The sequence below is a fragment of the Homarus americanus genome, unplaced genomic scaffold, assembly GCF_018991925.1.
Source record: "Homarus americanus isolate GMGI-L3 unplaced genomic scaffold, GMGI_Hamer_2.0 scaffold1640, whole genome shotgun sequence".
NCBI classification, from domain to species: domain Eukaryota; kingdom Metazoa; phylum Arthropoda; class Malacostraca; order Decapoda; family Nephropidae; genus Homarus; species Homarus americanus.
In genome coordinates, this window is record NW_024741924.1 from 601,790 (window position 1) to 618,661 (window position 16,872).

At 38.9% G+C, this 16,872-nt stretch overlaps 1 protein-coding gene across 2 annotated transcripts in view; it reads right to left on the bottom strand.

Annotated features, from left to right (window-relative positions):
* Positions 1–1,702: 1,702 nt before the first annotated feature.
* The window catches only part of LOC121876413 (calcium-activated chloride channel regulator 4-like), a 29,840-nt gene continuing 14,670 nt past the window's right edge, over positions 1,703–16,872 (bottom strand). For both annotated transcript variants that reach the window (XM_042381498.1, XM_042381497.1), the window contains exons 9-21: positions 16,179–16,314; positions 15,406–15,536; positions 13,481–13,637; positions 11,666–11,887; positions 9,199–9,315; positions 8,226–8,326; positions 7,448–7,604; positions 6,979–7,045; positions 6,648–6,745; positions 5,452–5,599; positions 4,859–5,093; positions 3,976–4,137; positions 1,703–2,877 (exon numbers count right to left, since the gene is read on the bottom strand). In XM_042381498.1, the coding sequence (XP_042237432.1) occupies positions 4,023–4,137; positions 4,859–5,093; positions 5,452–5,599; positions 6,648–6,745; positions 6,979–7,045; positions 7,448–7,604; positions 8,226–8,326; positions 9,199–9,315; positions 11,666–11,887; positions 13,481–13,637; positions 15,406–15,536; positions 16,179–16,314 (1,684 nt within the window). In that variant the 3' untranslated portion in view covers positions 1,703–2,877; positions 3,976–4,022. The remainder of the gene's footprint in view (positions 2,878–3,975; positions 4,138–4,858; positions 5,094–5,451; positions 5,600–6,647; positions 6,746–6,978; positions 7,046–7,447; positions 7,605–8,225; positions 8,327–9,198; positions 9,316–11,665; positions 11,888–13,480; positions 13,638–15,405; positions 15,537–16,178; positions 16,315–16,872) is intronic.

Genomic DNA, 16,872 nt, shown 5'->3' on the forward strand with positions numbered 1-16,872 from the left:
CCCCCCTGTCACCACTGTCACTGGCACCCGTCACCCCCCACCCTGTCACTGGCACCCGTCACCCCCCACCCTGTCACTGGCACCCGTCACCTTTAAACACTGGCACCCGTCACCTTTAAACAAAAGATCCTACTGTGCAGTCACCCATGGTCGATTTGTCATTGTTTAACATTTTAACATTATTTGTGTACTTCCACTGTCTATGTAGGCCTATATTGTTTGTATACCTGAACCCTCTATGCACATATAGGTTCCAAAAACAGTAGTCCTATCGTCTCCACTTTGTTTCTAATACAATCTATTAACCACTTAAGGCCAATGGTTTCAGCTGTAATTTTCTATATTGTGCTCTTGAGCTACGTGTCCTTGATGTCTCCTGTGTGTGGTCGTGAGGGTCTCGTTATTCACTTAATCTATCACAACCAGTAACACACACAAGTAAATCAATGTAAACAATTTTCACCTCTGCCTGACTACCACCCAGAGGTGAAACTTGTTTACATTCACTTCATATAACACTTTAGGAGTGCGGCGATAGTGGAAACAGTGCTCACCTCCTGTTACAGGGGTCGATGGTTCGATTCCCAGGTTCTCCCAGTTCACCCAGCTGTAAATGGTCGAGAGCAGTACTGGTCATGCTGCCTCCTTGTGCATCGAAGGCTTAGTATACAGTGTCATACCTATGAGACCGACTTTCACTTTTCCCTTGCAATCTATAATTAATTTATAAGACAAAGAAAATGAGCTAAGAAAATATTTACATTTTAAAATTTACTTAAAAAATAATCATCACCGTTTTGAGCCAAGATTCCAAGCTAGCCATTGTCGTGTTTCTTAAGTTCCCAAACAAACAAAAAATAACCTCGTGTAAAATACTGATTAAAGCGATACAACAACACGACCATTACAAAAGGTTTGTCTGACAGCTCGTTACTCTGATTCACAACAGTCAAACACACACTCATTACCTGCCGGAGTTGTAGGTCTTCTTACTGATTAGGTGAACACAACATTTTTATCCCAGGTTTATTGTTTTCAAGTGATTTTTAGTTTTAAGATTAAAGTATTGAAATTTATAACTTTTAGGAAATATGGATCACCTGAAGATTAGAAACCCCAGCTTATTTCACCTGAAGATGAATCATTCTAACGCGACCTGGGTTAGGTTAGGTTAGGATAGGATAGGTTAGGGTTAGCTGGGCTAGGTTAGGTTAGGGTTGGCTGGGTTATTCTTCAGGTGAAATAAACTGGAGTGAGTTGTGGTTGAAAATTTCTTCAGTGGTAGAAATTCGTCTGATGTATTTCGCAGGTAAATTAATTTTTCATTAATCTCAAAGTTAGGCATACCTGTGCTACTTTTTAGTATACAGTATTGATATTACCTTTATATACAATGTTTTAGAAGTTTATTGATATTTCACAAACATTTAGTTAACAAAATAATTTAAATGATATTTTGTAATTCCTGGTGTAATTTATCGCAGTTAGAACACCTGATAAATCTTATACAATTGAAGTAGCACATAAATGTCCCTTTTAAAATGTATGGAAATAAGAAACTCCAGTAATATTAGGTGACGACAATTTCACCTGTCTCAATAAAGACGATTTTAACGTCATGTCAAATGTGAGAAAATTGGGGAGAAAATTACCTACTTATGCATAATTAGGAAAGACAAAATATAAGGATATAAAACTGACATAAGGATGACTGGTTTATTTACATTCAATAATCATTATAACCGGTAAGGAGAGTTTTCTAATAAGACAAATAACATAACACTAACATTATGAAATACAAAATGTTTCATGATAAAACTTCTGAACCTCCTGAAACTGTTCATGCCCTAGTGTACTCGTTAAGTAGCCCGCACATTATAACTGTTTTTACTTTAATTATATGCAAGGTCTCTAAAGAACTGTGTTTGTGCATATGATCCACCATTGATAAGAAGATCTAGTGTGGCGAGGAGTACTATAAAGGAGAACGTACTGATACTACAACCCGTGGAGGAAAACTGGGGAAAGAAAGAAAAATATAACGGAGGAATAAAATTTCCTAGACCGCAACACTGGTAGAATGAGGGTGCTAACGAGGTCAATACCAGCAGGACAGCTAAGTGATTTTTAAATGATAATATCCTGGCAATAGAGCACGAATGAACACGAATCTTGGTACACTGAGATTACATCTAGTAGGAGGTGTGTATAAAGTGACAGGTTACACAGGTTAGCATCATCACCCTGCATTAATACAGACTTAATGTGAAAAGGACCTGTGTGTGTGTGTGTGTGTGTGTGTGTGTGTGTGTTTTAACAATAAACTGAAGTTCTTGGGCCATTGTGAGAAGGTGAATCAAGCAGCTAATCTAGTAGGTCTTATAAGAAGGTCCTTCGGATATCTAGAAAGTCCGTCCTTCGTAACAATCTTCAAGAGTGAAATGCTTCCCCATTTGGAGTACTGTCACCCCGTCTGGTCCCCGAGATATGCTAGAGGGTAGGTAGGGAGGGAGCCGTTTATGAAGGAATAGGTCCTTCTGACTACATATCTTGAAAACATTTATGATACAGTATTTATACAGTCAGGTTCATACTTAATATTCACTTGGTTATTGATCACTCAATGGGTATTTTCACTTACTTCTTTTCAATCAAATAGACTCAGTAAGTGGAGGGATGAATTATGACTCTTCTTAGCTGTTACTGTATTTATTGAACAGTTATATTAGTTTTTTTTTTTAATTGGGCACACCCCAAAATCTTTTATTAACAATTACATTTCATAGCAATAACCTACACAAGGCACACATTCCGCCATGTTGATTCTGCCGACCCACAACACGTCTTCACTTTAACACCCCTCCATACACAGATTTTCTGAAACAAAGAAGGACTGTAAGGAACGCCACGCACTCTTAACGTCACGTCGCACAGGTTCTTGTTATTGGCTCAGGCCTAAAGCACTCTTACTGGTCAGCCCTCCCAGGCACTCGTGACTTTAGAGGCAACACGTCTCGGGTGTTATGGTGGGTAATGATTGTCTAAGCTGATTTTTCAAACATATTTTATCTAAAACATAACATAATTTACTTTAAAAACATGGCAACTGATCACTTATATGAAAATTTGTGAGTTGTTTACAAATATTTCATAAATTTTCATTCCTAATCCTAGCTAGAATTATCTTAACTTAATTAGCATAATCAAATTGACAATACAAATCATCGCTTCTCAAAATTTGCAAATCAAACTGTACTTCACAAGATATCCCTTAACTCACAAAAAGTTAAGTAAGTAGATCTGAACTAATGACACCGGTTGACACAAATGCAAAGAAATTAAAATCAACTTAATGTCAAAATAATAATGAAATGATCTAAATCTTAAAGTAATAGAACTAGAAAGTGGTGATAAAAAACTATAATAAAAATAATCAAATGGGAGACTATCTTTGCATATTTTAATCCAGCAAATAACCTACCCCCTATCCATATAATTTCCTTATTTGTGATAATTTCCCTGTATTGAGATGCTAAAGGAATATGCAATAATAATCTTGATCTCCCTACCAAACTCAATTGACGTTTCTCCTCCTTCATTTTTATAACCCAGCCATGTGGTCCTACGTCTGGTGCTTCTTTCCCAATTGTAATCAAACATTCATTAAGCTTCACAGTTTCTTTTGGCTTCTATAATGTAAAACTTTTCTAGGAGCTTTTATTTACTGTCATTTATTGGTACACAAATTTGCTAGTCTAGTCCATGGGTTTAAAACATGAAGCTTGACTAACGGAACTGTGTCTAACACTAGCCATTATTTCTTAACACAAGTCCCCAATTTCTGGTTTACAAGAAGACTTTCACCTCATTTATGTGGGGGGTTTTTCATTGCCCGAGTATATAAACTAAAATTCTTCTTCACTTATTTCTAGAATGTACTTTCCATGTTGCTCTGTATACCTTCATAATACTTACCTTCTGGACAACTAATGCTTCTTCCTCTACAACTTAAGCATGGTGTCTCATTTGTGTTGATTACGTTGAATGGCATCTCTCAAATGTTGGATCACTTTCAGATTCGACTGAGAAAAGGGCAGTTTCTGCTCAAAGGTGAACTGGACAATGTTGGACACTTCACTGTTGAAGAAAGACTCATATTATCGCGTTATATACCAAGGGATACCCCACCTGTAAGACACCAAAGGTATTATATTGAATCCCTGGGCGGTGAAGACAACATGAGCTCAAGACAAATATTCTACTCGTATCTACAGGTAAGAAGTTGATGAGTCATGACTGACACTCACACTTTACACCTTGACCACTACAAATATTCCGATAAACAACAAGAGACCCACTTAACCCTGACGTTGCTCACTTGTCCCGTTTAGCTTTAGTAGGTAGATACTATCAACTGAAGTGCCGAAAAATATTCAGTTCTGAGAGGTAGCTGACGCCTATACCATGTTCTTCCCGCACTTGTATCAACTACTGCTGTATGGACGGCTTAAAACAAAACTAATTTCTTAACTCCAAGTTACTTGAAAAAATTTGGTTAATTGTCTGTGAGATGACAAATCAAAGTACGAATTATCATTGTTAGGGAGACTGAATTGATAATGACAATGCTGACAAAAGAACAGAACTCACGAGAGAAGAAAGTAAACAGGAAAGAGATATTACTGGAGGCGCTTCATGAATACGAGATACCCAAGACTGAAAACTGGGGCGGAGTCCGGATGTCGCACACACACACACACACACACACACACACACACACACACATTATTTATGAACTGACTGATGTTTCACTGAAAAAAAAAATCAGATTTTGAAAAGAAAGAAACATGATACTAGCCTTTCGTTGTCGGAGTCGTCCACTGCTCGTAACCCCACAAAATATACTTGCTCAAACTCAAGCTGTTTGTTGGACATTATATTGAAGGTGACGTTATTACCACTCTCAATTAGGACATTGGCATCTTCAAGGTCTTGTATGAAAACAGGAAGAAGTGTTTCTGGTGAAGCTGGGTCGAAGTGAGCCTCTGAAAGATCCTCTCTGTTTGTGCTCATTTGAAACTGGTAATTGGACACTGCAAAAAGAAAAAGAATATTAAAACGTGTTGATTTATTGGCTGGAGTTTTGTAACACTACGCAAAGTGTGTGATGAACCTACTCTACACCGTATGCTAGATGGTCCTGGTGTGTGATGTCACCCTAAACAATACAGTGTTATTTGAAGTGTTTCCAGACATCTTGCTGTTAATATGATTCATTCAGGGAATATAAAAAAAGGCAATAAACTTAAGAATGTGTGTCCATACAAATAGCAGAGGTGTGTGTGTCAAATAATACCAAGTGCGTCTTAATTCATAGTGAAATTAGCCGTCATTGTACCTGGAGAACCTTTTTAACGTTAGAATTGAAACATACTAAAGATAGTCTTATACCTGTCCCTTGGTCCATGTCATCTCCAGGTGCAGTCCAGGTAAGCTTGATGGAGGTACCTTTATTGTTCCGGATCGTAGACTCCACCTGCAAGTCCATTACCCTCGCTGGTGGCAAGATATCTGCCCCCTCTCGCGGCACTCTCTTTACCTAAACATAAACGTCATTAAAATTAAGTCCTTGAGTGTGAGGACTTGATCTCATGAGTACATTAGCTTAAACGTTAGACCCTTCAGTAGATAACTTTACCACTCGAGTACGATGGCTTAACCCCTTGAGTACTGTACGATAACTTAACCCCCTGATTACTTTACCACCGTACTCAAGAGAATAAGGCGTCATATTAAAAGTAGATATTGACAGGCACGCACATTCATACATACACGCCTGTGCATAGGCAGAAACAAACTGATATACAAACACAGTCAATTACAGTCCCATACAAACTGTATATGCACACACATTTTTAGATGACATCCATACACAGATATATAATACCCAGACACTAACACATATACTTACAGACCCATGTTGCCATAGATGCAGACACACATACAAATATATAATGGTTGCCCCTCGTGTAACGAGGATGGCCGGCCCAAGGGTCACCTAGGCGTGAATGTGTTTAATGTGTAGAAGCTGTCGCCAACACAACAACCACACCCCAAGTCCGAGAAGACCGGACAACTCGCCAACTGCACCAGCTAACCATTACCCCGGAACACGATCCGCAAATAGATTAACATCCAGGTTCCCAATTACTGCTGGGTAGACAGAGGCAAATGGCGTAAAGAAACTTGCTCATAGTTTCACTCTGCCCGAGGATCGAACCCGGGTCCGCTCGTTTGCGAGGCGAGCATGCTGACCATTACACCACATTCAAACATTAAAGTAAAGATATGCACTTACATAAACTCGCACGCACATTCAAATACACCTGCTTAAATACAGACAGTACTTACACGAAAACATGTACATTGATACAAATTCATACACTGCACACATATATACAAATAATTCGCATTTGACATGCACACATACACGATGCTTAAACAAATCAAACAAATACAGCCAGACAGTGAGACATACAAACAGTTTCATACGAAAAAACCCACACATATGTACAGTAGGTATTAACGTAAAGATGCATGTGGACATAAATCACTCAGACAAATATTAATAAGATCGGGATACACACCTTGAAGGACCCCGCGCTTCCTTCTCTGGTGAAGTTAGTGACGGTGGGGTTCGGAGAGCTTGTGGGCATGCAAGTTGCACAAGACCAGTCGAGGTAATCTGTAATAATATAACAACACACACTCCTTATATAAGACTGAACAAGAAACACACCTCACAGCACCGTATGAGAAACACACTTTACAACTCATAAACGAGATAGGAGTAAATCATTTCATCTGGCATAAAAAAGTACTGTATACATCAATTGAATAATGTAATTTGAAAACAATTGAAGAAATAAGATACATGATAAGACTGACAGGTTTATACAGTGGGGTCTGTTGCCACACCTTCTGGGTTAAGTGGGTGCTGTTGTTCCATTGTGTTGCCACTCTGGAAAGCTTCGTTCTTCACCACCTACACAAATAAATAATGTAGTTCAGTTTGGACAAATTTAAGAATATCAAATGTTGGTCAAAATGTTGCATAAGTTTATCATACCATCAAATTTCAATCATATGACTTTACTGCAACAAGCAAGAGCAAATATTCCTTTTCTTAAAGAGATTATATGTTACAAAAGAATTTCCCTATGGAGAGAAGAGTGGCAGGAGGGAGTGAATCACCTTACACCACACCTTAGTCTCATTATGCTTGTCAAAATAATAATTACACTATTAACTCTTTACTTCTAACATGTCTTTATCAACTGCCACATCAATAATTGCTTAAGACTGATTCAACAATATATAAACCAAGACTTTCGTGATTGAGGGGGATTTTGCACGTACACTAGATAATGGATACTGAAAGACTTACTTCAGCTCTGTAGCCATAGCGAGATGTGACAGAGAAATTGGTCATGTAGGCACTGTAGATACCGTCATTCTTCACAGAGTCTGCAAATTTTCCGTCATCTTTGAGAATATAAACGTTGGGCGCAGCGTGACCATCATCAGGGTGATCGATTGTGCCCCTGAATAAAAGAGTGAATTTCGTTACTGTTCCACAAATTTCCTTATACAGTACAGTACTTAAATGTTACTCAATAGTGAAGAAAATTAATGCACAGCCACGGAAAAAAGGCCTGTCAGTTTCCCGTGTCCATTCATAATCCCCGTGACTCGTGAACCTGTGAATCCGGGACATAACTCATTACGCCATCTATAAATCCAACAATTTGTGATGTCTGGGATTCACAGGTTCATGAATGGGTACGGAGAACTGACAGGACTTTTTTCCTTAGCTGTACTTCCAGAGAAACACAATTATTATCGGGAGTTAATTAATCACGAACTATTTGTATTTTTTTTAATAACATAATTATTAGGTTTTAAAGAGGTTGACGGAAGATGCTCAACCACTCTGTATTGTAAAAGATGCCCATTCAAATATAGTTATATATATACTAAATTACAATATTATTACATGCTCACGTTCATCCATTTTGTTAAGCTTTCCTACAACACATAAATTAATTCTGAAACTTTGGGGGAAGATTTTGAGCAATAGATAAAAAAATATAACTTATTAAATCCATATGTGTTCATTTGTCTATTTCCTGAGTCTTTTGAAAGGTTAAGGAAATATATCTGACCTAACTTGAGCTCCAACGATGGGGTTACTGCCATGGGTGACTTCGGCAAAGAGAATTACATTCGTTGCAGCAGCATTAACTCCAGTTATCGGTGCGCTTGTCTGTAAAAATCAGTCAAGTTAAGATCAAAACACAATTAAAGATTTTCCTTCTTTAAAACAGCTAAACCAAACCAGTCACACGCACTTGGCACCTGCACATTCACCTAACCTAAACATATGAATAAAGACGAGCATAAATATACATGAACACAAGACGCAAACACACTCGTATCTAAACAAAGTAGGTACAGTCTCACCCAAAAGTTGGTTAACTCTCCCATCCAGCTATTGCTGCACTGCCTGCTTCAGATGTATGAACTTGAGTCTGTTACTTCGAACCTTTAGATTCATTCGTATCGGTTCCATGTTTTGGTTGGTACCGAGACAGTTCCAAACATCTGAAGCAGGCAGTGCAGCAATAGCTGGCTGGGAGAGTTAACCAACTTTTGGGTGAGACTGTACAAACACACTCAATTAGAAAAAAAAACACACTCGCACATGCACACACATTCTGTATACACAAAGTTACTGTCCTGCCTGTTACAATACCTTTCTTCGTCTATATATCATCACGACATTGCCACATACCACTAGGTTAGGTTAGGTTAGGTAAGGCTAGGTGTGGTTGGTTCATGTTGATGTTAGAGACGGTTCAGCACTTTAGTACCACTTAATAACATGTGACTTTTACTCAAGAGTTCTGCCATAAGTCATTAACGTACTGTACGTCTGTGTTGTAATTCTGTGATGTCATATTACTGTAACGTCATTGTTGTTTGAATGTCATTTTAAGAGAGAACTCAAATATTTCCCAGTTAGTGACAATGGATATTTTGTTTTACCTTCCATGGTCATTAATTAATCTAACAAATACAAAAAGTCTTGTTCATAAAAGTGTTGAGTGGTTGGACCTAGTGTCTGATATACCTTACCCAAGGAGTCACTGTGATAGGTTGTGTTGAGGAATCCCGCAAATGACTGGTGACAAACGCCTGCACCCAGTGTGATTTGTCTCCGTCCAGTTGAACTTCCCATCTCCATTCTCCAACCTGTTGAAGGGAACTGTGTCTAAAAAATATTATTTGATGAGTTCGAGGCAGTAACTCTGATGTTACCTCATACAGTCATTGTGGCCACGAGTGACTCACCAAGCGACGTTAACAGTTTATGTAATTTATCTTCCATTTGTTTTTGTTTTGTTTTGTGGCACGATCATATAAACTCCTTAATAGTATCATCCATCAGGAAGAGCTTCTCAGATCAAAATAACATTTTACCCGTACATTCATGCTAAGAATACTTGGTAAATGCTCGAAAATCAGTATTAACACCTTTATTTAATAGTTAAATCCACTGTAAAGCTTAATGAAGTTGTCTTTGATGTAATGTGATAATACGAAACATTATTCTGTGCTTTCTGTTCTTATGCAATGGTTGCAGGTTGGCAGGCTAGACATCATGCATTGTTATTAGACAGCTGGTTAGATCAGATGTAATTCGTGTAAACAACACGAGTAATTCAAAAAGCAAATATATATATATATATATATATATATATATATATATATATATATATATATATATATATATATATATATATATATATATATATATATAGTATTACATTTAAAATACAAAATTTAAGGCTGGTCACACACACACACACACACACACACACACACACACACACACACACACACACTCACTCTCTCTCTACAACTACTACTTTGCTGTCACTCGGAATCGAGTATGACGATCATCCAGCTATGATACAATGATATGAGTTAAGGATATCACCTAGGTTGGTGAGTTCTGAGGTGACTAAAGAGGCCGATACGGGACCGGCACAGTTGTTCACAGATGTTGCACATGTGGAGGGGGGGGGGGGCAAGCAGCGTCTTTCCGGCGTTGGCGCTTATCTGCCTCGTTATGCAGTCGGGCAAATTCGAAAGTATTGACGCCTTCTTGTGTGGTGCTCCTCCAAGCGTTACGGTGTGGAATAATCGTCTCCCAGGTGAGGAGGGCGATTTGGCACTTTTTCAGGTTTGTTTTAAGACAATCCTTATACCATTTCATTTGTTCGCCAGCGTTACGTTTAATATTCGTTAGGTGACTGTAAAGTAGCTGCTTTGGTAGTCTACTGTCGTCCATGCAGGTAACATGGCCAGTCCAGCGTAGTTGTTCGTGGATAATGGTAGCCTCGATGCTCCTACAGTTGGTGTCAGCAAGAATATTGGCATTTGTTCCCTCGTCTTCCCAACGAACTCGGATGATGGAACGTAGACTACGTTGGTAAAGGTTTCAAATGCCTTGAGGTGTCTCCTGTATGTGACCCATGCCTCGCTACCATATAGCAGGGTGGGGAGGACCACTGCTCGATATACGTGAAGCTTTGTCGATAATTTCAGCTCTCTACAGCTGAAGACACGGTTTCGGGGTCTGCCAAAGGCTTGAGATGCACATCTGATCCGATGTTCATTCTCTTCATCAATGTCCGCGGTGGTGGACAGGTGGAAGCCGAGATATCGAAATTGGGTAACATTAGAGAGGGTAGTACCGTTAAGCTGGATGGATGGTGGAGGTGTGTCTGAACCAGGGGCAGGCTCAAAGAGAATTTGAGTCTTATGTACAATCAAAGACAAAAGTCGTATCGCGGTTTTGTCCGAAGATTAAATATAACTCGTGAAACATTATGAGAGCTCTACCACAAGGCAGAGCACACCAAAATTTTTGACCCTTTGACATATGTTTTCACCAAATTTCACGACACGACTTTTGTCTTTCATTGTACATTTACCTCAAGGCCGAAGTGTACATACGCATCTGCGTAGGCAATCAGGATCTCCTGTAGGTTGTGGTCAGTGAACGACAAGGGTGGGGTCGTCTGCATACTGAAGCTCACTAATGGAAGCTGTCGATACCTTTGTTCCTGCCTGTAGTCGTCTTATGTTGAAAAGACCCGCTGGCTAAATTGGCACTGACACGAGTAAGGAAGGCAGCCAAGAAAATGGAAAAGAGAGTTGGTGCCAGTACACACCCTTGTTTAACCTCCGTTTGGATGGGGAAGAACTCAGACTGGGTGCAGGATACTGCTGTTCATGCCATCGTGGAGTTCCCTCATAATGGCGATTAATTTTGATGGGCAGCCAAAACGGCTGATGGTCCACCAGAGGGCTTCCCTGTTGACTGAGTCGAAGGTCTTCGTTAGGTTGATGAAAGCTATATGCAGGTCACGAGTCTGTTCCCTGTTCGCCACAAGGGCTAGCCAGTGGCGGTAGCTGAAAGCGAGACGGAGCAAGCAGTGCTTACACCTTAACACTAACATAATACTGCCACACTAGACGCATTTCATCCCCCTGTGTGTGAACACACACACACACACACACACACACTGCTTACCTCAGCAAGGAGAACAGTGATGGTCCATGTCATGGTGAGGCCTTCAGCATCCTTTGCATAAATGACGTTGCCCTGAGGGTCTATTAAACTGGGTGTCCCAATGACGTGATCTATTTTGTCTGTCTCCAGGTGAAAGACCATGTTCCTCCCAATAGTTTTATCCACTTTGAAAGAATTTCCTACTGTAAGGTTTGTGGTCTTATATTTGGAAGACTCGTAGAACTGAAATAACAACTTCATTATCAAGACCGTCTGACACATAAGATTAAGTGTGGAGGAAGAATAATGAAAAAATTTTGACAATTATACGACGAGCTAACTGACCTGTACAATATCATTAGAGTTTTAGAAAGAAGGACATTATATACTATGGATTTTCCTGTTTGAGTGAAATATACATCTGTTGGAAGTCCATGTTTTTTTTGATGGTCTATCTCCATCAGCAGGCAAAACTACAGAACAAAACCATACATGACCCCACATTGGCAAAGGCATTTTTGGCGAATTATAATAGACGATGGTTAGATGATTGTCCCTTTGGTTTCAATTCCTTATTTTGTTGTCTGTATGTGGATGACAGTTAACTTTCAGATTCCAAGTGTACATTCATAAATTCTTAAATTAAAATTCAAAGCACTTTAACAGAATTCACGTCTGATCAGGAGACTATTGGTAAACTGTCCTTCCTTGATACATTGTTAGATCTCACTAATGTTTCGTTTTCTGCCTCTGTATACAATAAACTTTCCGTTACTAACTTAACTACCAAGTTTTCCCACATTTATCCCAGAAAGTTATAAGAGAAATCATCATATAGTCACCAGAGTATTAAATCTGTCCAAATTTTGCTTCACTCCATTGGAATTCCAGTTTTTGAAACATCACATGTCACTAAATGGATTTAGTGTCAGATTTTAACACATAACACATAACTTGGTTAAGGCTTACTAAACCTCTGAGGCAACCCAAACAACAAATACCCTTTGTTATTAAACTGAAGCATATTGTCTGATAGCCTTTGCAGGTCACAACAGGTTTCACTGAAAAAAGTAACTAAATTACTTAATGACCTTCATCCCCAATTTCAGAGTACTGCACAGTTGTATCATATTTAGGACCAGTCGCGCACTAGTGGCAGTTTCTTTAAGTTCAAAGATGTTATTACTAAGGACTTATAGGCATCTGTAGTCTATAAATACCGATGCTACTACTATAATCGGCACCTAAGTGATCCATCAATGAGCCCCATGTGCATAACGCTGATCTCCCCACACACGTCTACTCATTTACAATTCCCACCACCGTCACCAACATTACACAACTCCTGGTATGGGGTCTGTTGACTATTGAGGAAAAACTTTCCTTAGTAAGCAGTGAGACTGCCTCAAACCTTCTATGTTTCTAAAGTACGTTTCCTGTAGTCTTGATAGTTGATGTTCACAAAGCTCTTGTCATTTCCTGTTGTCATATTTCTAAGTTTACTGATGACATTGTTTAGTCTTTACTTCAGGTTTATTTATTTTTATGTTTACCAATGTCTTGTACTGATGTCATGTATATTACACAGCTGAGTTCTTACGCAGTGTAGGGTTTTGTTTCGTAGTCGTCTGATGATGAATATAGAGTCAGACTGTAACGATACTGTTGTGATCAAACAAGAAGTTTAGTTGGTTTTATTGTTTATCAGAAAATCGAAAAATATATAAAAAAAATATAAGGTTATTGATGGAACACCGGGTGAGCTAACCTTAAAATTATTTGACAAAAGCGTGTGATTGAAGGAACAGAGCTGACAGAATCAAAGGAAAACCTCACCTTAGTGTTAAGAGAGTAGGCAGCACTAACAGGCATACGGACGAGTGTGGCCTCAAAGGCACTGTTCATCATCCTGGTCTGGTCGTTGTCATTGACGACGTAAGACTTACAGCCCGTTTTGTCAGAAAGAGACTCCAGCCTCGAGTCGGCTTCCTTCCTGCATGGTCAAATTCTGTGAAACTTTTTCAACATGCGCTTAATATTTTGTAAACTTTTGTTTATTGATTCGGGTTAAATTATGATGTGTATATAAAAATTAAGCAACATCAGTTATTGTTTATAGTGTGTTCCTGTATAACGCCACGAGAGCACAAACATCGGGTCTACGGTACTGTACATATTAACCGGAGGAAGTGGTCCAGCTGAGAGGTGATATAGACGGCACAACACTAGAATTAATAACTCGGTTTAGTAATGAAGGGGCGGACTTTTTTACATCACATTATTGTTCACCCCTGATCAAAATAACATCACGAAGTAATGATTGCACTTCATTGAGAAATAGGGTTTTGTTTAGACCAAAAGCAAGTGTGTTATAATTAATCATGCCAGGAATGTTTTTGTGAGTTACGCCCCCTAGCTGTGATGATGTAACACTGAAAATTTTCACAAACAAAATGAGGCAACAGCGGTGGCCTGAACTGTGTTCAGTTGCTCGCTATATAGGCCACAGGAATTCGTGGGGTGTTATGGGCACACTGAACAGTTGTGATGTCATCGTGCACTACATAAACAAACCTGGGAGGTTACTAGGTTACGCCTTATCACGGCGTGAGGGTGGCAGTGCTCGAATTAAATAACTAAACATTTTTCCAAACTTTCAAATAAATCGCTGTCTGTAATCAGCATGAATAACTCCATTGAAAAAAATCATGCCTAAATAGTCGGCATAATTATTTAAAATTATCCAAAAGGCAGCAACGATATGTTTCACCTCTAGTCGCCATCTTTCTTGTTTATAAACATCTCAGCACTACGGGGCTGCCCACCGTGGCGCTACGAAAGCTTGGAATCGCCGAGTACGCTGCCGTTCTGTTGAAAAAGTAGTACAGTACTACGATCGTTACAAGTTACACAACTGAACGCACCCTAGGTTGCTGACAGCATCGGTGTTGCGTAATGAACTATCGTTAACTGTTAACTTCTCGTCGTTGGTTAAAATCTAAAATATCATCTTGTTTATGCCCGCACCATAAAACATGGGGCATGAAATACCATTATCGTTTGATGACTTAAAAAAGATTTTTATGAGTCAAAACTATATTCCATGTGTCATTTCAGGAATAACTGGCCACGGTTTGAGCCTTTTAGAATGTTGTTTACTACCGAAAAATTTTGGTCACCTTCCATGATATTCTCGACTTACGTAAATTAAAATATTACTAATTGCTTTGCGTTCATTATTTCTATGTTTTAATGTGTTATTAAAACTAATCAGTGTGAAACTTCCTAAGAGGACAACATCTTATTCTAATATTTCCAATTACTACACACACACAGACAGACGAAACATCTGCCCACCTGGGTCCGGTGTTGTTATCAGGTGCAACTCTCATTCAGAAATACCAACCCAACCGAAACTGCTGTACATTGTGTTCATTCCCAAACACCGGAGCCAGGTGGGAGATAGATTTTGTGTGTGTGTACATAAACCGTCCGAGTACACTTGTTAGATACATAAACATATCCTCCTCCGTATGAGCGAAGCATGTGGATTGTCGACCTTCGTTGAGGGGTCCTCTTAAAATGGCGTTTTTACAAAGATCTAAAAGCTAGTTCTATCTGCTCTGGAAATATCACATCCATAATTATGTCGGGTGTAAGTGTGACCACGTTCATATGCCGATAGAATTGTAAGTATACACCGAGGGTTAGTGATATAAAATAATGCATTAGAAGATATGAAAAAAATAAAATTAACTCACCCCAAAGCGACTGTCATGACGCAAATGTTCGCCTGAAGCAGATCGTCAATGAAGCTCTCGGGGTCATCATAGTCATCTTCTCCGTCAGTAATGAGGAAAATATTCTTATTACCTTCCGTACCATTCAACACCTGTTCAGAGATTCACGGTGGCATTAGTCAACTACAATATTTGTCTACGGATTAAACTGAAGATGTTTGTATCAACTTTTAAAAATATTTCTCTAGAGTTTCTGGCAAGAACCAAATTTTTTGTCCGTCTTTGTGTATCTAAATTTGTCATCACTCCTCCGATCCACAGACACTCCCACGCTCTACCTCACACCTGAACTTGTATGATGATTTTACAGAATAAATATATATCATTTACACTAATGCGGGAACCTATGAGGAAGTTTTTGAAGTAAACGAGGAACAATAACAGTTTGACAGCTCTATACCACAGTCGCTGATACATACGAGCATAAAGGACTATAATACAAATCATTGCCTTAATACCTGTAAAGTAATTGATAGAAGAATGTGTGAATATATAAGAGTTTCGTTTAAACATCACAGCTCCATGGTAATTAATGATACGTAAGCTGTTGTCTCTAAATCTGACTGGATACATCTCCTGTTCTTGTGTTCTCCAGGATTCAATATTCTTCCCCATATATCCACATTTTCCTGTTTGATTATGATTTATGTATATGTGTCAATCACTACTCAAAAGCAGATGGAGCATACTAATAAAATCGATCGCACAGAATCTATTTGGGTTAGGTGCCTTGCCTCCTTAGCTTTCTGAAGGCCACTGATGATGCTGGTACCGCCACTAATGTTTTTGTCAATTTTGGATGCGAGGTTCCTTCTCGACTGCATGTCTGTGATCTTGGTGAGAGGAGTCAACAATATGGCCGGCCCGCTCCTGCATGGAAGGAAGAACGTTAAGAACAAGCAATATATCTTCGTCTTGTGATAATCTCTCTCTCTCTCTCTTAATTCTTCATACTTCTAACATCAAACATTATCCGGAGTAAGTGAAGCATGCTCTGAGGTATTTCTTTACAATGTAGAGCTAAAGTGGTCTTCTGGCGAGGAATGTGGTCGTCAAATATGTTACCACAATTTGTCATTATGCTACGTTCGTAATGTCACAACAGCTATATGATTCGGCCATCTATCGGCCAATTGAGCTGCCTCACTGATTTATCCAATAGTGAGTCATAGGAAGATGAACTCCAACTAGCTACCTGGTGATGGCATCTTCCAGGCTCAACACAACAACTCTTCTCTCTTGGTTTAATATTCCTGCACTGATTTTGTTTTTGTTTTTTTATTGGCTAAACTTGTCGTCAGTTCAGCATTTTGTCGTTAGATGACATAACGATGTAGTTCACGAGACTCTATGACATTATGTAAACCTTTTATTGTGAAGAAATGCTGGGTTAATATGCAGATCAAAATATTGTTGAAAAGAAATATT